We start from the raw sequence: 22,584 nt of genomic DNA on the forward strand, positions 1-22,584 counted from the left end.
TTGGTGTGTCTGAGAAGACACGACTTCCACACAACTGAAAAAGTTTCTTGCGAGTCGACAGCAACAAGGCAGAACTCTTCAAGTTTCTAGCCACAGTTATTGAATCTGAAGCAACAGCAACAGGGAAGATACTGATCACAATCGAGGGTCAGAGTGTAACCTCATCCACACCACTAGATGCCTCTGACAAGCAGCCATGCTCACATGAAGAGTCAGACTACCGAATGATGCTCCATTGTCTCCATGCGTACAAACATGACATGAAGAAGATAATGTTATATGCCACTGACACGGACGTACTGGTTCTTGCTATTGTGACTGCAATCGACATGGAAGATTGTGAACTTAGGTGTGTTTTCGGACATGGTGCCCATTTCCGTTACATTGGAGCTCATATTGTTGCCAGTGAGATGGGCAATGATTACTGCAGAGGCTTGCCATTCATGCATGCATTGTCAGGCTGTGACACGGTGTCATCATTCTGCTCCATTGGTAAGAAGCATGGAAGTCACATCCTCTTATCGACGACGTATTTTATCGGTTGTCAGATACGCCAGATGAGGTGACGGACGCTGACATGAAAGAACCTGAGAGATATGTGGTCCTGCTCTACTCTCACACATCACAGCTCACTGAAGTGAATGAAGCTAGGAAGCAACTGTTCTCCTACGGTAATCGGAAGCTCGAGAACATCCTGCCGTCATGTGCAGCACTGCTACAACATGTCAAGCGAGCGGCTTACCAAGCCGGACACATCTGGGGACAGGCTCTAAAGGCCAGTTCTACTCTTCCAAGTCCTTCCGGGTGGGAATGGAAACTGGACAGTGAAGGAATCTGGGTGCCATTATGGAGTACCCTCCCTGAAGCATCAAAGGGGTGCAGAAAACTCATCAAGTGTGCCTGCAAGAAACGTTGCACAAGACGATGCCAGTCTCCCCTGCACACAGCTCTGCTTTTGTGGTGGACAGTGTACACCAAGGGACATTGAGTGAAGGACCTCTTGCAGACATCGAGTGAAGGACTCCTTACAAGAAGAGAACACTTGTTGTTTTAGAATTAGGTGGAATCCAACAACTTTATAGGTTGATTGTATGGTAGCATCACGTCAGAAGAAACAGTTTTTTAAATTCTTGATTCGTGGTTTTTTTACATGTATTAGCGTCGTCATGCCCACAATATATTTTCAAAATCTTACAGTTGCAACAACTTTATTCACATGTGCTCATGACAGAACAAAATAAATCCATAAAAGCTATGTTTTAAATTATAGTTCAACTTAATAAATTCTATGTTCAATCTCAATTCTGAGTGGGAATCAAATTATAGTTATGGAGAGATATCAAAATTCGTAAAATGGATGGCGGCCATCTTTGATCGTGTTTTTAACTATTTCATTGCATTCCTTGGCCCCGAAGTCCTATGATTTACCACCAAGATCATGTTTCTATGTCAAATAGATCCAAAGTTACGGCCATATACTGAAATTTGTAATACGGATGGCGACCATTTTGGATTTCTCAATCTTGAGTGGGAACCATTGGTTTGCCAGCGTGGATCCCATTAAAATGGGATTCTGCATACTCTAAAACCCCTATGTACAAATTTTATCTGCCCAGCTAATACGTTTACAATGCCGGAAGCATTTCAATCTGTTTTATATAAATCCAAATAACCATTATGAGTACTTCCATTTTTGACTCCAAAATTGAACGAATCCACAGAACAGAAGAGAATCACAAATACATGCAACACAATGCGTGAAATATTCCCGCCCCGCACTGGCGTCTTTGGCCATGTGGCTACAATAAGTACAATACTACTACTGCTACTACTACTGCTACTGCTACTACTACTACTAATAATAATAATACTACTACTAATAATAATAAGTGCATTTATAATGCGCCAGATTCCATTCACCAAGTAGATGCTCATAGCGCTACACTATTATTACCCCGGTCAATGGATCAGTGAGCACTCGATTTTCATTCTCAGCTCCCTAGGGAGTATACAACCCCAGCTGCCCGTGAGGCGCTAGAAGGTTAACAATCAATAAACCAGAAGTGCTATCCATAAAGTTATACCTTTTCTTACTTACCCACCAATTTCTTTCTAGAATGCCAGTCATAATGTCGCTATGTTGAACCTGGTTCTCGTTATTTTAGTTTCCAGAACCACGTTAATGTCTACCACCCGCACTCTCGTCCAAATCTTCTCATTCTCTCGGATACCTGCAACCTCCTGCTCTGAATCAGCGAAGGGGCGGGGTCAGCCTGGATATTGATCCTGGTCAAAGACAGCCTCGCTAACCACGAACGTAGCCATGATACTGCGAGGTGTTGTTGGACGATGATGACGTTTATTCTCTGATAGAGGCAACCTGTGGACACTTAAAGAAACATTTCGTCAATCCTGTGAAGCACGTGAAATCTGTCCCCCACTTTACCGATTTGGGTTATAAAATGCGTATCCCGGGGCAAGAATACCATTAATTTTGGATCAACTCAAGCACTTTGATCACTAACCTTAATATTACTTGCCCATGTTGATGGGTCTATTATGAGCAAATATAGCCCGATCAAGATAATAGGTTTTTTTGTTGCTATCTGAACTTCCTGGCTTCGAATCCCGCTGGCGACAAACGTTTTTCATGAACTTGTTCTATCATCAAGATAAAAGATATAGGGAAAAAAAGTTTAGTCATTGCCAAGTGGTGTTTAACTAACAGCTCAGTTAGTTAGACCACGGCCAAAGACAAAGTAACCACGGTCAAAGTTGTAATAATTACTTTGCACTGCATATATACTCTGGGCTGTTTACTCGAGAATAAATCTATAAATTCAACGTTATCTATACACGTGAGCCGAGTCTCTGATCAAGCCTTCTTATGATAATGGAAGCGGGTTTGTCGCTTTTATTTTAATATTATGTTTTGATTGCATTTAACTAAACACAATATACGATATGATTAGATTTGTTGCTGCTGTATTTTCGCAGTGTTTTAAAACTGTGTATAACATTGATGTACTACTCTTTTACCTTTGTGGCACACGTGTGTGGATTTCCTTTGACGTACAGGAAAGGTGTATTATCTTATCAAATGAATCCGATGTACCGTAAGTGTAACTTGATTGATACAATCATTCATTATGCTTTCGCATGTTAAAAAATGCAGCAGCATTTTCTCCAGCAAGTGTTGACCCCGTGCAGATCCGGGGTAGAATAGGTCTTCAGCAACCCATGCTAGCCGTAAAAAGGCTACTATGCTTGTCGTAAGAGGCGACTAACGGAACGAATATTCATGCTCACTTACTTGGTTGATGCATGTCATCGATCCCAATTGCGTGGATCGATGGTCATGATGTCAATCACTGGATTGTCTGGTCCAGACTCGATTACTTACAGACCGACGTCATATATCTGGAATATTGCTAAGTGCTGCGTTAAACAACAAGCAAACAAAACAAATCCAGCAAGTGTTATGTAAAAAACAAGCGTTTGCATGTGGGCTTGTGTTTTATAGTTTATCTCTTTGTATGTATTTACAGGCGGTCGTCATAAAATTTTACCCCTGCTGAGTGAGTGAGGTTTTACGCCGCTTTTAGCAATATTTCAGCAATATCACGGCGGAGGACACCACAAATGGGCTTCACACATAGTACCCATGTCGGGAATCGAACCCGGGTCTTCGGCATGACGAGCCAACGCTTTTAACCACTAGGCTATCCGACCGCACCTACCCCTGCTGAGGGAACATATGTTTGAGTGTTTTTTTACCTTTTTCACACTTTCGCCGGGTGGCACGGGTTGCGCCGCGATTCGCTGTGCAGAGTTGCGTCCCTTGGGCACGCCAGAAACCTATGATTGTGGGTTCGAATCCCGGTTCGCTCCGATTATGTTTCTAGGTTTGTCAGCGTGCTTGTGGGTTTCACCGAAGTGGTAAACGCCTAAGACTTGCATCACTTCGGGCTTTCCTCCCACATTAAGCTGACACACCGCGATATAACTGGAATACTGTTAAAATAGGCGTTAAACCCAACTCACTCACTCTATCATGTTAAGGAAAGTTATTCTGAATTAGGAAGTATTGAAACAAATTATGTCATTGAAATATGATTTTAACCATTTAGCGATGAAGATATGTTACAAAAAGTTTAGCATACATAGAATATCTTTATCATGTTCAGGGAGGTTTTTTACGATATTATTAATATCTTGCATCTAGTAGAAAACATATTTATGTAGTGTTCATTATTGCTTGGTCTAAGGATCGACCACCTCCAAATGTCACTAAAACATGAAATAAAAATAATTTTTGAGAAATAGTTTTCTTCCCACATTCTGTTCACTCATTTATGAAATCTCAAAGAGAATCAATCCTTATACAGGAGAAAAGGGAAAATGACTATCTGACTTATCATCCCCTAAATCTTATTTCTTCGGTTTTCAAACCTGATGATACATTTAAGGAATCACTTTAGAAACATACGTGTTTATTAATATTATTTTAATTTGGACAATCTGAAAACCAAAATGATTAATATCTATTCTATTGTTTAGAACAGGCACAGAATATATCTCACGGTCCAATTACATGATGCTGATAAACATTAGTGACAAGTGCATGATATGCAGCTATCTAAAATAATCCCACAATAATTTTTCGATTTAGACAAAGCATATACAGTCAATATTTCCATGTTTTGATTTTACAAAACATGAACTTGTTTATCATTCCCTTCAATTATTCAGACGTTTCAAAGCTGAATAGGGCTTGTCTTTGGCCCATGTGTCAGTCAAAGCACCTAATAAATAAATAAAATATTGCCGTCATATAGCTGGAATATTGCTGAATGCGGCGTTAAACAACAAACAAAACAAACAAACAGACCAAAAAAACCTTGTAGCCACCACCTGCGTGACGGATGAAAGAGAAAATGTATAATTGGTACAATGTACCTCAGGATACAATTATTTCACTCGCGACTAATACTAGTATCATGTTCTGCGCTAACTGGATATGTCTCTGTTTACAGGTCTACAATTAGCACAGCTCGTGTCTTCTTGTACAATGGCGCCTATCAGTTTCATACAAACAAGCAATTACCTTGGGTTGTTATGTTTTAGAAGTCTAATCATCAACACAGGTGTCAAACTGCCATCGTCGCTTCTTTCATAAATTGACTTCCTTTTGGAAGTACTCAAACCATTTCACAAATCAGCCCTCGACAGGAGGTAGTTCTCGATACTCGCGCCCAACAGGTGGTGGTGATGGTGGCGGCGGCGGCGGCGGTTGTTGTTGTTGTTGTTGTTGTTGTTGTTGTTGTTGTGTAACGTGATAGTTCTTCCAACTGCCATCATTGGTGCTGTGATTGATTATATTTCGTAAACTATTCTAACCATTTTACAGATCAGCATAAAACGTACACTCTGCTTATTCTACCACGTTTAATGAGTCTGGACCTGTATCGTGAATATGAAACCTCTTATGTACTTTCAAAACAGTTTTCAATTACATTTCTCCAACCATTAGTGATCGGATCTTACTGGAAAGGCACCATTCAGTTTCCTACTAATAAGCAGTTCTTGGTGTAGTGAAATCTGAGAAGCCTCATTATTAGGATGTATGTAACGTAATAGTTCTTCCACCTGCCACCATTGGTGCTGTCATTGATTTTATTTCGTAAACTATTCCAACCATTTTACAGATCACCATAGAACAGAAACTAGACCTGGATACTCACTCACTGACTCCTGAAGATAGATGGACGTTCCTGATATTAACGCTATAGAACGTGAAGTACCAGTCACGTGACTTCACTTCACGTGTAGCACTACCGCCTGTCCTTTGTGGGGGGCACGGGTGACCCAGTCGTCTAAGGCGCCACAATTCGCTGTGTAGAGTTGCGTCACTTGCGCACGCCAGAAACCTATGATTGTGGGTTCGAATCCCGGTGTAGTAGGCTCAAACGACTCCCCTTCGAACCCACACTGCCAGAGTAAGGCACCGACCAGTTGTCGGACTTTCATTTCTGTGGAAGCCTCGGTGGCTGAGTGGGTTAGATAGTTGAATTCGTGTGCTGGCGATTAGGTACCTCACTCTTGCAGTGTGGGTTCGAATCCCGGACGGGACCTAACCCCAAAAAGTACGAGAATCTGTACTTTACAAAGAAAGTGTCATCCCAAATATGACATTTGTTACATAGAGGATTAACCACTGTGTTCGGTTGTTACCGAAAAATCTACACACTCGTGGTAAATCTGCCACGATTAGAACTCGGAAAGCACATAAGCCGAGTTCTAATTGTAGCAGATTAACTACGAGTGTGTAGATGTTTCGGTAACAACCGAACACAGTGGTTAATCCTGTTTCTCCCATAACAATACGCCATAAAAAATCGAGCTCGTAGTTGAAGATTTCCTGTGTTTAGTAACCACTCGGGATTCCCCCCAGCCTCGTTTTCGAATATGCTCACTAAGACAACTGCACCATAAACAGGTAAAAACGATCTAGCGAAGAGTTTTCCGCGACAGGCAAGCCACTTGTTAGCATTCATGTTATGTTTTTTTGTTAACTATTAAAAGTTGATGGGAGTAACGTTTTGAGAATTTTTAATGTGATTTAATATTTGTTGATGGCTTTGGATTACTCGGCCCATAACTTTATTTGCATTCGTCTCGCCGTGTGTATATATCTGGAATACTGTTAAAAGCGGCGTTAAACCCAACTCGATCACTCACTCACGCCGTGATATAACTGGAATACTTTTAAAATCGACGTTAAACCCAACTCACTCACTCACTCACGCCGTGATATAACTAGAATACTGTTAAAAGCGGCGTTAAACCCAACTCACTCACTCACTCACGCCGTGATATAACTGGAATACTGTTAAAAACGGCGTTAAACCCAACTCACTCACTCACTCACGCCGTGATATAACTGGAATACTGTTAAAATCGGCGTTAAACCCAACTCGATCACTCACTAACTCACGCCGTGATATAACTGGAATACTGGTAAAGCGGCGTTGAATCCAACTCACTCACTCACACACGCCGTGATATAACTGGAATACTGGTAAAGCGGCGTTAAACCCAACTCACTCACTCACTCAAGCCGTAATATAACTGGAATACTGTTAAAAGCGGCGTTAAACCCAACTCACTCACTCACTCACTCACGCCGTGATATAACTGGAATACTTTTAAAAGCGGCGTTAAACCCAACTCACTCACTCACTCACTCACTCTGTAATATATATGGAATACTGTTAAAAGCGGCGTAAAACCCAACTCACTCGCTCACTCACTCACGCCGTGATATAACTGGAATACTTTTAAAAGCAGCGTTAAACCCAACTCACTCACTCACTCACGCCGTGATATAACTGGAATACTGTTAAAGCGGCGTTGAATCCAACTCACTCACTCACTCACGCCGCGATATAACTGGAATACTGTTAAAAGCAGCGTTAAACCCAACTCACTCACTCACTCACTCACTCACGCCGTAATATATGTGGAATACTGTTATAAGACGCGTTAACCCCAACTCACTAACTCACTCACTCACTCACGCCGTGATATAACTGGAATACTTTTAAAAGCGGCGTTAAACCCAACTCACTCACTCACTCACTCTGTAATATATAGGGAATACTGTTAAAAGCGGCGTAAAACCCAACTCACTCGCTCACTCACTCACGCCGTGATAAAACTGGAATACTTTTAAAAGCAGCGTTAAACCCAACTCACTCACTCACTCACGCCGTGATATAACTGGAATACTGTTAAAGCGGCGTTGAATCCAACTCACTCACTCACTCACGCCGCGATATAACTGGAATACTGTTAAGAGCGGTGTTAAACCCAACTCACTCACTCACTCACTCACGCCGTGATTTAACTGGAATACTTTCAAAAGCAGCGTTAAACCCAACTCACTCGCTCACTCTCGCCGTAATATATATAGAATACTGTTAAAAGCGGCGTTAAACCCAACTCGATCACTCACTCACTCACGCCGTGATATAACTGGAATACTGTTAAAATCGGCGTCATTTACAGCACGCATATTAGGATTGCCCAGTGACAACACGCCATTACCATCATCATATATGATTTAATCACAAAATAAACAGAAGGAATACCTACATATTGGGACGATACAAGGCAGTATTGAAACTCTTTTTCTGATTGAAGATATTGCTGTAAGGTAAGAGGGTATGTCAGTCCCACATCATTCAATGTATTGTTATGCATACCAGAATTTTAAAACGTAGTATTTTTGTCATTTTAATCTAAGGCTTAACTGGTAAACTATCAGTGACTGAAGGGATGATATAAATCCAGCCAGGGTCCATGCAACAAGCAAAGGCACTGTAAGTCCCCATGGTCCCTGGTATGGTGATCTCCCTTTAGTTACTGACGATCTCTAGCCCATTTTTATATTTTGTTGTTAATTCTTTCTGCTTTTATATGTTCTTCAACTAGTTTTAATACACTCTGTGATATTCTAGTTATTGTACTGTCCTTTGATGACAGGTTATAAAGTATATATACTTATATGTTATTAATGTATTAATTCTCGTCACGATATGGCTGAAGTATTGCCCATGTGACGTTAAATATTAACTCACTCACTCACTCACTATTGCTGTAAGGATAACGCATTTTTCAGGGCATTATCATTTGCAGAAGCCCTAGATCTTCCATTGACTGCTGACTGAACAGACAGAGGGCTTCTGCACATAATTATGCCCTGAAATATAGCCTTACCGTTATTATAGCTAAAATTGATAGAATTTGTTATCAAATAAAAATAAACACCAATATCGGTTTTGAGACAACACAAATGTCACTGACCCTCTATAATAAATATGGAAACGTCATGGAACAAATCAGATGACGTCACTATTGAACGTGACGTCACCTATCCGTATACCAATGACGTCACCTAACCACGGGCGTGATAATGGCCTATCGAGTTGCAGTGGTCTGTGGTTCTGTGAACATGTGGGCGGTTTAATGATAATTCTCTCCATTTTGGCTATAACATGTGATATATATCAAGTCTTTCATTTACAGTACAAATATTAAAACTGCTCAGAGAGAAACCGCCGTAACCAACTATCATATATAATCTCATCACAAAACAAACAGAAGGATTACCTACATATTGTGACGAGGCAAGGCGATATTTGAGCAGTCACACCTTTCCGACTTTGGTAAAAACCGAGAGCCTGGCCATGGGTGCGGTGCTGACAAACCTAAACACATGCAAGGAGAACCTGGATTTCCGAGCCCAACAGCATTGGTTCCTTGCATGCCAAACTGAGGCCACTCTGCACAACAACTTGGGATTCCTAAGGCGACTGGGCTACCCGGGGATATTGTAGAGCACTTAATCATAAAAAGTAGTGATAAATATCATATCAAATACAAGCTGTATTCAGTATAAAGTACATGTAATAGTCAAAACTATTATTAAAACAACACGGAGACGGTCGACTATTTATAAAATGTCACATTTCTGTCTATAACTGAATCACAAAGACTATTTATAAAATGTCACATTTCTGAGTATAACTGAATCACAAAGACTATTTATAAAATGTCACATTTCTGTCTATATATGAATCACAAAGACTATTTATAAAATGTCACATTTCTGTCTATAACTGAATCACAAAGACTATTTAAAAAATGTCACATTTCTGAGTATAACTGAATCCTAAAGACTATATATAGAATGTCACATTTCTGTCTATAACTGAATCACAAAGACTATTTAAAAAATGTCACATTTCTGTCTATATATGAATGACAAAGACTATTTAAAAAATGCCACATTTCTGACTATAACTGAAACACATGGAATGTTTATCCAATGCCACATTTCTGACTATAACTGAAACACATAGAGTGTTTATACAATGTCACATTTCTGTCTATAACTGAATCACAAAGACATTTTATAAAACGTCACATTTCTGACTATAACTGAAACACATAGAATGTTTATACAATGTCACATTTCTGACTATAACTGAATCACATAGAGTGTTTATACAATGTCACATTTCTGACTTTAACTGAATCACAAAGACTTTTCATAAAATGTCACATTTCTGACTATAACTGAATCACAAAGACTGTTTATAAAATGTCACATTTCTGTCTATAACTGAATCACAAAGACTTTTTATAAAATGCCACATTTCTGACTATAACTGAAACACATAGAATGTTTATAGAATGTCACATTTATGACTATAACTGAATCACATAGAGTGTTTACACAATGTCACATTCCTGACTATAACTGAAACACATAGAGTGTTTATACAATGTCACATTTCTGTCTATAACTGAATCACAAGGACTTTTTATAAAATGTCACATTTCTGACTATAACTGAAACACATAGAATGTTTATAGAATGTCCCATTTATGACTATAACTAAATCACAAAGACTATTTATACAATGTCCCATTTCTGTCTATAACTGAATCACAAAGGCTATTTATAAAATGTCACATTTCTGTCTATAACTGAATCACAAAGAATGTTTATAAAATGTCACATTTCTGTCTATAACTGAATCACAAAGACTATTTATAAAATCTCACATTTCTGTCTATAACTGAATCACAAAGACTATTTATAAAATGTCACATTTCTGTCTATAACTGAATCACAAAGACTATTTATAAAATGTCACATTTCTGAGTATAACTGAATCCTAAAGACTATATATAGAATGTCACATTTCTGTCTATAACTGAATCACAAAGACTATTTAAAAAATGTCACATTTCTGTCTATATATGAATGACAAAGACTATTTAAAAAATGTCACATTTCTGTCTATAACTGAATCACAAAGACTTTTTATAAAATGCCACATTTCTGACTATAACTGAAACACATAGAATGTTTATAGAATGTCACATTTATGACTATAACTGAATCACATAGAGTGTTTACACAATGTCACATTCCTGACTATAACTGAAACACATAGAGTGTTTATACAATGTCACATTTCTGTCTATAACTGAATCACAAGGACTTTTTATAAAATGTCACATTTCTGACTATAACTGAAACACATAGAATGTTTATAGAATGTCACATTTCTGACTATAACTGAATCACATAGGGTGTTTATACAATGCCACATTTCTGACAATAACTGAATCACATAGAGTGTTTATAGAATGTCACAATTCTGACTATAACTGAAACACATAGAATGTTCATACAATGCCACATTTCTGACTTTAGCTGAATCACATATAGTGTTTATACAATGTCACATTTCTGACTATAACTGAATCACATAGAGTGATTATACAATGCCACAATTCTGACTATAACTGAATCACATAGAATGTTTATACAATGTCACATTTCTGACTATAACTGAATCACATAGAATGTTTATACAATGTCACATTTCTGACTATAACTGAATCACATAGAGTGTTTATACAATGTCACATTTCTGACTTTAACTGAATCACAAAGACTTTTCATAAAATGTCACATTTCTGACTATAACTGAAACACATAGAATGTTTATACAATGTCACATGTTTGACTATAACTGAATCACATAGAGTGTTTATAGAATGTCACATTTCTGACTATAACTGAATCACAAAGAGTGTTTATACAATGTCACATTTCTTACTATAACTGAATCACATAGAGTGTTTATACAATGTCACATTCCTGACTATAACTGAAACACATAGAGTGTTTATACAATGTCACATTTCTGTCTATAACTGAATCACAAAGACTTTTTATAAAATGTCACATTTCTGACTATAACTGAAACACATAGAATGTTTATAGAATGTCACATTTCTGACTATAACTGAATCACATAGGGTGTTTATACAATGCCACATTTCTGACAATAACTGAATCACATAGAGTGTTTATAGAATGTCACAATTCTGACTATAACTGAAACACATAGAATGTTCATACAATGCCACATTTCTGACTATAACTGAATAACATAGAGTGTTTATACAATGTCATATTTCTGACCATAACTGAATCACATATAGTGTTTATACAATGTCACATTTCAGACTATAACTGAATCACATAGAGTGATTATACAATGCCACAATTCAGACTATAACTGAATCACATAGAGTGATTATACAATGCCACAATTCTGACTATAACTGAATCACATAGAATGCTTCTTCAAAGATCAGTCTTATGCTGAGCATGCGACGACTTGGTGATATATTTTGAAGCATGTGTGTGACAGCAACAGTACAAGACCTATGAATGATAATACAAGTAGTATTATATATATTGTCATCAGGGGGTTGTTCAAGATGAAATCAACAATGGGGTTCGCACACACAACTCTCAGTATTTGAAGTTTACACCGTCTGACCCGACTCAGTGGAGGGAAATGCTCCTCAAGAACCTTGCCTGTGGGAATGTTGCAGCGTGCATAGGCATAGTCTACTGCTCTGAATGAATACCTGTTCTGCATGTCCAAGAGATTCGCAGTATTCATCAGATACAGTGCACAGGAACGGCGACCTCGCCAGGCTGCATAGTGAAGAGGTGTATTGCCTTTCTGATCCTGAATATTTGCATCACCTCCTTTGGACAGAAGGTCTTTCAGAACAGTGGTGTTGCCTGTCTCACAAGCCAAATGAACTGGACTTCTACCTGCAACATCCTTGCTGTTTACATCACACTCATGCCTCAACAGCAGTTTTACTGCATCTGTGTGATTGCTTTTCACGGCCTCATGTAAAGGAGTTGACCTATCCTTGTGAGCTCTTGGATTGATGAAACAATTGTTACTGTCCAGTAATACTTTCAAAATACCAACATGGCCATGTTTAGCTGCAAGATGCAAAGGGGCAACACCAACAATATTAAATGCGTTGACATCGACTCCCCTTTGAATAAGTTCCTCGGCAACATCAGGAGCACACGAATGTTTCACATTGGTTATAATGGGCACTTTAACCAAATCCAGAGGTAGAAGACTAAGCATGTGCATGAAAAGGTCACGGGTCTCGACCATGTTTGGGTTTTCACAACAGAGGTGTAGAAGGTTTCCACCAAAAATTGTAACAAATGGATCCTCTCCTTGATCTAGAATATTAACCATAATGTTCTTTTGACCTGTCATCACACTGAGTGCCAGGGCTGACATTGTAGTTTGTCGAAGAAACCGTTCCATTATTTTGCTTATCTGAAGGAGGCAGAGTATTACATTTCTATATCTTTCATCTGGAGCTTCCAACTGAAGAAATTCAAGACACTTTGGTAATGACCATTCCACTTTGAGACGTGTATCTGCACCCCTGTGAAGCAGCATCACAGCTGCATCTGAACAACATAAAAGAATAGATATGAAGAATGGAGTACGCCCCATTATGTCCATAGCATTGATATCTGCTCCATGGTCCACTAAGGTTTTCAGCACTTCAAACTGGCTTCCAACTGCTGCTTGCATTAGTGGTGTATATCCAGCCTGACTTCTGGCATCGATATCACATCCGAACCTCAGAAGAAATTTGACAGTATCAGTGTGACCATTCTGACTTGCCAAGTGTAGACATGTGACACCAGCATTGTTAGATGTGTGCACACTACACCCAGTTTTGTGCAGCAATTCTACTACTTCAGTATGTCCACTTTCAGCAGCTTTAAGGATTGCATGACTTCCACGTTTGTTTTTTGCATTGAGGTCGCACCCTTTCTCCACCAGAATCTCAACAATTTCAGATAAACCTGTGTAACAAGCACAATGAAGTGCCGTCAGTCCCATTGACTCTGTCTTAGTAAAATCAGCCCCCTTTTGCAGAAGCTCCTTTGACGTCTCAAGATGTCCACCAAGTAATGCTTTATGAAGGGCTGTTTCAATCTTATTATTGTTCTGATCCACATCATTCACGCGATCTATCAATAGCTTTATGAGTTCAGTATTGCCTTGTTCTGCAGCTAGATGCATAGCACTGTCTCCATGTATGTTGCCCCAATCTATACTTTGATAAGTAAGGACTACCCTGCAGACATCAGTGTGTCTACTCCTTGCAGCAGCTATAAGAAATGTTTCATCTTCTTCATTCCTTACATTTGATAAATTGTTCTGGTTCGATGAAAGAAGATAACTGGCTCCATTGCTGTTTCCAAACTCACAGCAACCAAACAAAGCATTTACCAAGTTAACTTTAGATATACTGAACCTTCCCAGGAGCGCTTCTAAAAACACATTTTTCTTGTTGCTAGATGCCAGATACAAGCAGGACTCGCCTGTGGCTGCATCAACCTGCTCTGGCAAATCGTTCGGAATCTCAGAACAATTGAGCAAATTCACTACAAACTCCTTCCACTGCAGAAGGACATGTGAGAGTACTTGTTTCATGCTTCCCTGGGAAAGCTCCTTTGCAAATCTATCAATGACAATGGGCAGAATGGTGTCCGTGACATCCACATGCTTCTCATCAGGCTCATTTCCATGTTTGAGGATGTCCTTCAACACGCTCATGTCGCAGTGTTTAATTAACAACTCAGGGTAGTCACATCCGAGATTCACAGCTACACTATGAAGTACTGAAGGGTGGGAAAACTTTATCCTGTCTTCCTCTCTCTGAAGATACGGCCCTTCCAACACCCTACATGTCCTCTGGAAAGTATGAACATCAACGACACCCATCATGTGATCAGGAAACAAACCCTTTCCAGCATCTTGTAACTGTTCTGTTGTCTTATAAAGTAGCATGTCCCCTCCCTGTTTAAGAAGTAGACAAAAGACGTGGCGTTTTACAGCATCATCACACAACTGTTTGATTGTCTCCTTCAGGAAGATGAGTGGCTCTCTCATAAATGCCTCGGCGTCCTCTCTCGTTTCTTGCAGGGTAAACATCAGTTCTGCACAATGTGGAAAACCATGCGGACTTGGTACAGTGATAATTCTTTCAATGACATCTTTCGAAAGCTCTACGCCATATTTGCTTGTCATGGCATTAATGATTTGGAGCTTATCCTCAAGCTTTAGCTTAGCTTCAACAGAAGAATTGATATAAATAATATTGACCTTTTGGAAAATATTGTTGATAAATTTTCCTAATTTGTACTCTGCTTCTCTCCATATGTAGTCTCTGCTTACAATGATGTACTTCACACTGTTTGTTTCCACTGCATTAACATCAGAGCTTTTGATATCATGGGATCTTATGTCATCAAAAGCTCGAAGCCATTCTTTCAAACAAAACTCATCATATTCAAAAACCCCGAAAATATCATTCAACAAAACAATCGTCCTTCCTACCATCTTGTGAGAAAAATATTCTTGTGGCGTTTTTGGAATGAACGTGTGCCATCTTTTTTTCAAGAAGTCTTCCATTACCATATATCCCGTTGTCGTCTTTCCCTCACCAGGGCTTCCTATGATGATGGTAACTGGGTGTTTCAGGACATGTTCTTTTACCACAGAGCACACAGTAGTCCAGACCTTATGTTGACTGTGCCTGTTAACTTCATTGTCCCATTCTGCAATAAGATGAAGTCATGCATAAAAAGATGACGGTGTAAACAGTAGCACCTTGTGAACTATAATTGTACATTTTGTACCACTGTCCCTATTGTAACTAATTGATCATAATGATCAGCTTATGACTTTTGCCATCGATGGCGTTCATTTCTGAGTCATGATTTGGAAAGTTAAAAAAAGCTGTTTCAAAGTAGAAAGGTGGTTTGCATTATTTGGACAGCCACCCATGCTTAACGATTGACATATATAACGTATCTATTTTCTAGGAAATTAATAGACTTGATATTTGTTCAATTTCATTTCAAGAGATACAATATTTTAGTCTGACAGCAGCAAACTTAACTAACTGTGGCGCCTTAGATCCCTGGGCCAATTATTCCCTTATTGTATAGCCCCTTGGGATTCCAGATTAGAATAGGTTTCCAGTAAACTATGCTGGTCCAAAGAGGCGAATCGGGTGAATCGCGTGGTCAGGGTTATTGACTTGGTCATGTACGGGTCATCGTACCCTGGCACCAACAGCTATCCACAGTATCAATCACTGGATTACCTGGTCCAGGGTCGATTATTTACAAGCCAACGACACAGCTACAATTTGCTGCCCGCGGCATCAAACAAACAACAAATATGAAATGTATAGAATTTGCTGGAATCTGGGACTGGAATTTCAGTCCTTGCTAGAATGAAATATTCCTCTCTCTAGTCCTTTTCTTCAACTTCACAACGCTTAGTTCCACAATACGTCTTTGTTTTTTGCTATGGCGTCAAGTAAAAACGACCTTAACGATTCATGGCAAATGAGTGAAAAGGGCGAACATCATAGAGGTACGATGACATGCATCTTCCAAGACAGCAGTGCCGATAACCTCATCACGCCATTAACCTCTTGCGATAAGCGTTGTAAAACACAAATTTAACCGGATCTTCACGAGGCCTTACGTACAATGTATATCGTATTATAACTGTTAATTATCTAGGCATACACACGCAAACTTATCTTATCCACACATTCACATAGTTTGAATCAGTTTTGGCAAAGATCTTACCATTTGCAGGTGAAGCATAGTTATGTATGACCTGGGTTCCACCGACACACACGTTTCCTTCTTCCTCGTCATCGCGTCCTTCTGGTCCACCTGAAACATTTTATTCAATGACTGGGTGAATGTTGTTTGACGTTTCGGAATGTTCGAATCTGGACCACACAAACCGGCAAATCGAAAACCTGATCAAACAACCACGTTATAGGATACGATGAATCAATAAGTCACCGAACCTGACTGATTATTCTCTCTATGATAAGTGTGCTGGGGCGGGGGGATTTGTCAACAATGTGTGAAGCTTGTTATTTGTCTACCAAGTCCTGAAGTTCATTCCAAACAATTTATATTCTACTTCTTTTTCATGGGAGATAAAGAAAATGTGTGTTTTATTTCATTTCTAAATTTGGAACTTGTGATATTTTTTTCTGTTTCAAAACCTGTAAATTGTTCTAATTTGAAACCTCATCTTGAAAGTTGTACGTATTAAATATCCGATCTGAAAACACACTAGGTTTGTCTCTGAAATCAAATAAAGACACAAAAAACATAAGTAAATTATGTCAATGGTGAATGTGTGGGCGAGTGAGTAAGTGAGTGCGTGCGTGCGTGCGTGAGTGCGTGTTGTTTAACACCGCACTAAGTTCTATTCCTGCTATATGACGGTGAGTAAGTAATCGAATCTGGACAAGACAATCCAGTGATTGTCATCATGAGCATCGATCTTCGTATTTGAAATACTATAATATGTATTAACCAAGTCTTACCACTAGCAGGAACAGTGTCGCCTCTTAGATGTATGAATGTATATTATGTTCTCATGGCTTGGCCTACGTTAGTTAAAACGGTAGCATGTCCGACGTCAGGCAGTACAGTCTGGATCTCAAAATGAGGTTTAGTAAGCAGGTAGCATATTTAGTTGTTTATATCATTGTATCATACGCACAAGTCGCTTTACTGCCAATATGGCTGAGGATAGTTATATACTTAAATGCTAACTGTGAACCACCCCTATAATACTTTCAGGTCAAAGCACACCAGGCATATATCTTTCTGACCAAGTTTTAGCTGCGTATATCTCTGACACCCAGCTGAAGTTGGACTGCTAGCTTAAGCTCTATATTCAATAGGCTGTGCACAACGAGACGTGTGTGTGAACCCCTGCTGTGACATTAGGATCTCATTGAATTCACTCACCACAGTAACATAATATGTACTGAAACTTCATAGCGTGCCTCTTTGAGCAACATTTCTGTGTCGTATTTATATGTTCCTCAAGTATGATATATACTGTGTGCTACCTGTATCATATTGCTATAGTTGAATTGGTAAATTCGGTGTATTCAAATGTTCATCATCGTTAGATCCATACCTAACTTGAAATACACAACAATAACGTGAAATCCAAACGAATTAATGCTTGACATTAATGCTACACATACTTATTCAAAAGTCGGTTGCATGAATGAAAGCAACAAAGACCATCTCATAATCAGAAATCTGTTAAAAGTGAGTGAGTGAGTATGACTTTACGCCGCTTTTAGCAATGTGCCAGCAATATCACGGTGGGGGACACCAGAAATGGGCATAAAACATTGTACCCATGTCGGGAATGGAATCAAGGTCTTTGGCGTGACAAGCGAACGCTTTAACCACTAGGCTACCCGACCGCCCACAATCTGTTAATAGCCATTGTGCTAATCGACTATGTCACGAGCATGTGTTTATGAATCACTATGAAATAGTGATAATACCAGGTGTTCGCGGAAAGATGAGCGTATCCTCGAATTTTTGTCATTGCTACTTGAATGTTGTAGCATTGAAGAAACTATCGGCATGCAGAAAACTCACCAACTACCAGAGTGAATATAAGCATTTCGCACAATAACCATAATTTAATGTTAACTTTAACTCTGGTATCCAACAAAGCCTGTTCTTACCCTCGACTTGGTGTATTACTTGTTGTCCTCCAACGGAGACGTTGTGACCTCGGATATTCATCTGTGACATTGTGAATTTCTATTCTGTATACAAACTCCTATTTCATGTGACAAGAAGACTTGTCTACGATCCCTGTGTTATAAGCAGAACATTTCACGTATAAAACATAGTGATGTTGTTGTTACGGTTGACGGCTGCTCAGTAACTATTTTCTAACCGCGTCCAAAGTTCAAAGCGACCTGAAGGCTTCGTGGTGTTAGCGTTCTCGCTGTTGTGAAGTGGGGACTATGTAAACAGTATTTAGACATAGCGTCACTACAGGACCCACGCAAGCAATCAGTTCGAAAATTTATGGCAGTTGACATGTTGAAATCCACTGTTGTTGCGTACAAGCAACTGGTCACGTTGACACGTTTATAACGATACTGCAATGAGACGCGTCCATAAATCAAACCTTTGCCCTTAAGTCTTGATGGCTTCTCAGTCACTAAGTATTATCTAACCACGACCAAAGTACAAAGCTACCTGATCGTCACGTGGTGTAACCCACTTCTGTTGCGCAATAATTTTACCATTCTTCAACATCCTGGACAGAGACTTCAGTAATGTCAGTTGAAAATAGCATCAAACCAAATTTAAAAAAACAAGCATGTATTTTTGTATACAGACCAGTTTCTTTTACGTGACTTAAGATGAAATGCCCGCTGACACGGTAAAAGAGATCTTTCAGTTTTTTACTTTGATAATGTGAATGCCTCACGATTGCAAAGTAAGCTCAATAAATCTTGCCGTAGAACTAATCGGGGATGATTTGGTTTCCGATTATTCAGTTTAGTTAATACGTTTCTATTACACAGTGATGATGAAGATTTTTAGATCGCATGCAATGTCCATTCAAATATATGATGAACGGTAGTGGACGGTGTGGTGGTTGGTGATTGTGTGTTGTTGAAGGTTGCATGGTTGGACGGGAACATACTTCGAGGGGTTGCTGAAAAGTTCTTAGCCTGACTATTGTTCAACAGAATCCTAACGAGGTCCATACTAACGAGGTCCGCCAACGATGCTGGAGTGCCTGGATCCCACTGGTGTTAAAGGTTTAAAGAAACGTGACAAAGTCCTTTCCTCTGCTAGAAGTCCATTGTACGAAACCCGTAAAGATTCCGGGATAGAATAGGTCTTCAGCAACCCATGCTTGCAGTAAAAGGCGACTATGCTTGTCGTAAAAGGCGACTAACGGGATCGGGTCTTGGTTGGCTGAATTGGTTGATGCATGTCATCGATCCCAATTGCGTGGATCGATGCTCATGATGTCAATCACTGTATTGTCTGGTCCAGACTCGATTTTTTACAGACCGCCATCATATAGCTGGAATATTGCTGAGTGCGGCGTTAAACAAGAAACCAACCAACCATTGTACGATTCCGACCAAATAATAAAGTGTGACAGGGATGTCGTTGAGGTTAGCCGTAGAACAGACTCTGAATGAGTTGATTTCTTTGTGTTATATGGAGAAAATCCGAGGATGGACATACAGGGATATCTAACACTGGTATCATTCATGTTGCACATTTTGCATTACCCATACATAAGAATAAACATAAGGGTTAAGTCAGATTTTGTTGTGAGCACGTGTTTGTCATATTGACGCATCTGACTTCGAAGAAAGTTTATATTTCATATATTTTACCTATGCCAGTACCCGTGAAGATTCGGGATAGAATAGGTCTTCAGCATCCCATGCTTGCCGTAAAAGGTGAATGAATATGCTTGTCGTAAGAGGTGACTAACGGGATCGGGAGGTCAGGCTCGCTGACTTGATTGATGAACACATACTACAAGTACACACAAATACATACTACGAGTACATACTACAGGTACACACAAGTACATACTACGAGTGCATACAAATACATACTACGAGTACACACAAATACAAGTAGTATAGTCTCAGTCCGCAGGAACCCTTTTTGGTTGAGGGAGGTTGAGTGAAAATAGCGAAGGTGATTGGCTGATCCAAGTCACGTGATCGATAGGATGACTCATGCATCAACAGCGTGTCGGGAAAGGGCGGGGAATGAAAGGTGTGTGTTTATAAGGCAGAAAAGAATTCGTAAGTAAACAAAAGTAAAGGGTATTCAATAGAGCTTTGTGTATGGCGTGCTGCCCTGAATAGACAAGCAGCCCAGTTTGAATTGAGCGCGCTTGACAACTCACGTGACCTCGTCGTTTCAAATTGTTTATTGGTAATAATGGTTTCGTTTATTTAGTTAGTTAGTTAGAAAATTACAATTAGTGTACAACTCACGTAGTCGTTTCAAACTGACCGCGCTCGCTAGAGCGTGCGACCTGGTTTGATGAATGCAGGGTGTGTGTTGAAAGTACAACCATACCGCAATAGAGACGGGTTGTGTCAACATGATATACGCCGGGTAATGTAGGGGGGAAAAATTGTACGTTTAGCTGGATCAAATCCATCTTATACGGTCTACACGTTTTACACCATGAACGTTAGACAACCTGTATAGAAAAAAAATATATATAGACAAAATAGATGAGACTACGCAATCAGCAAGCTAGCAGTGTAGTTTACATTTAGCGCGCAAGAACGAGCTAATGTATAGCAGAGAGACTGAGCGACCAACCGCCCATAACAATGTCAACATACCCCGGCCTTACAATTAATGTTAACATAACAGCCTCGCCTGAAGCTTCCCATTCATAAATTGTGTGACCAGTGTCCCGTATTTATGATATGTTAGGGAACATGTGTTGTACATTTGTTATTTTAAAAGGGAGTTATTTCAGAGAGTATATATATATGGGTATTCCCCTCATTAAACCTTTCTTTCGTTGGTGTCTATTAAACGTATCCGGTATTTAATATATTTGAATGATGTAGGAAAGTATGTGTGTGTAGATGTGAAGAATAGAGTGTCTTCCAAGAATCCCTGCACGTGTAAGACAGTATAAACTCTACAGTAGTGTAGCCCGACAAACAGTTTTACTCTCGCCAGCAAACGGATTGGACGTCTACAACAAAGAAAGCATCAGTGATTAGGCTTGACCTTAGAGATATATTTAGGAAGACTACGTTGAGAAAATCACAACAGAGAAAGAAACCACAAACAGCCAAGAAGTCGACGCTGAAGACAAAGAAGAGACAGGTAACACCTAAAATGAAAACGATGACAACCAAACAGGGATCGAAGACAACACCCCAACCCGTGAAAATACAACATGTGTCGGAGGTGAAGGCTGTAGTGGAACGGGCACTTGCTGCCTTGAAGCGTCAACAGAGTCAAGGGTATAAAAAAGAGCTTCATACCCTCTAATCGCACACCGTATTGGATCACCATGGGGGTGGCCACCTGTCCGGACTGTGAAAAAATGTTTTCAAGGAGAGATGTCATGTTACGACACAGGAGAAATAAACATAGCATACTGCCGCCGTTACAAACCCACCCGCCGCCGCAAGTCCACTCGCCATTACAAGCCCACCCGCTAACGCCGCCGCCGCCGCAAATCCACCCGCCATTACAAGCCCACCAGCTAACGCCGCCGCCGCAAGTCCACCCACCGCCGCCGCTGCGTCAAGCCAACCCGCCGTTACAAGCACATCCGCCGCCGCCGCCATCGCAAGTCCACTCGTGGCTGCCTCATTTATCATGTATATCTGATCTTCGAGAACAATTCAAGTTCCTGATTCCCTCAAATGCGCTCGTTGTGGGACCCAGTGGTTGTGGAAAGTCTGTCTTTACCTCTCATGTACTCCGGCATGGCCTGATCCAACCCCAACCTACCCGCATCGTTTGGTGTTATACTCAATGGCAGCCATTATATCAGGACCTCGGTGAGCAGCTTTGTAAAAGGAATTCCCTACGATATCTTGGACGAGGATTACTTTGATGCTCGTCAACAGAACGTGTTGGTCCTGGATGATTTCCTGGCCGAAGCAAAGCACGACAAGCATATTTCGCGGCTGTTTACTCAAACCTCACATCACAAGAATGTATTGATCTTTCTCTTGATACAAAATCTGTTT

General features: G+C 39.9%; 1 protein-coding gene across 1 annotated transcript; it reads right to left on the minus strand.

Annotated features, from left to right (window-relative positions):
* Positions 1-12,248: 12,248 nt before the first annotated feature.
* LOC139461386 (uncharacterized) lies at positions 12,249-18,598 on the minus strand. Its single transcript, XM_071242992.1, has 3 exons — positions 18,538-18,598; positions 16,604-16,693; positions 12,249-15,556 (listed from the first exon to the last, which is right to left on the minus strand). Exons 1-3 carry the CDS (start codon positions 18,596-18,598, stop codon positions 12,249-12,251), a joined length of 3,459 nt encoding a protein of 1,152 aa, XP_071099093.1.
* Positions 18,599-22,584: the final 3,986 nt, after the last annotated feature.

This window comes from Haliotis cracherodii, unplaced genomic scaffold (genome assembly GCF_022045235.1).
Source record: "Haliotis cracherodii isolate W230 unplaced genomic scaffold, xgHalCrac1.p SCAF_14, whole genome shotgun sequence".
NCBI classification, from domain to species: Eukaryota; Metazoa; Mollusca; class Gastropoda; order Lepetellida; family Haliotidae; genus Haliotis; species Haliotis cracherodii.

What these genes read in the sequence shown, in the direction of transcription:
- LOC139461386 (XM_071242992.1), bottom strand. Translation starts at nt 18,598, where the DNA reads ATGAATATCCGAGGTCACAACGTCTCCGTTGGAGGACAACAAGTAATA. An exon ending in AGTAATACACCAAGTCGAGG is followed by an intron (nt 16,694 to 18,537) that starts GTAAGAACAGGC and finishes AAAATGTTTCAG; the next exon opens with GTGGACCAGAAGGACGCGAT. An exon ending in CTATGCTTCACCTGCAAATG is followed by an intron (nt 15,557 to 16,603) that starts GTAAGATCTTTG and finishes ATCTTATTGCAG; the next exon opens with AATGGGACAATGAAGTTAAC.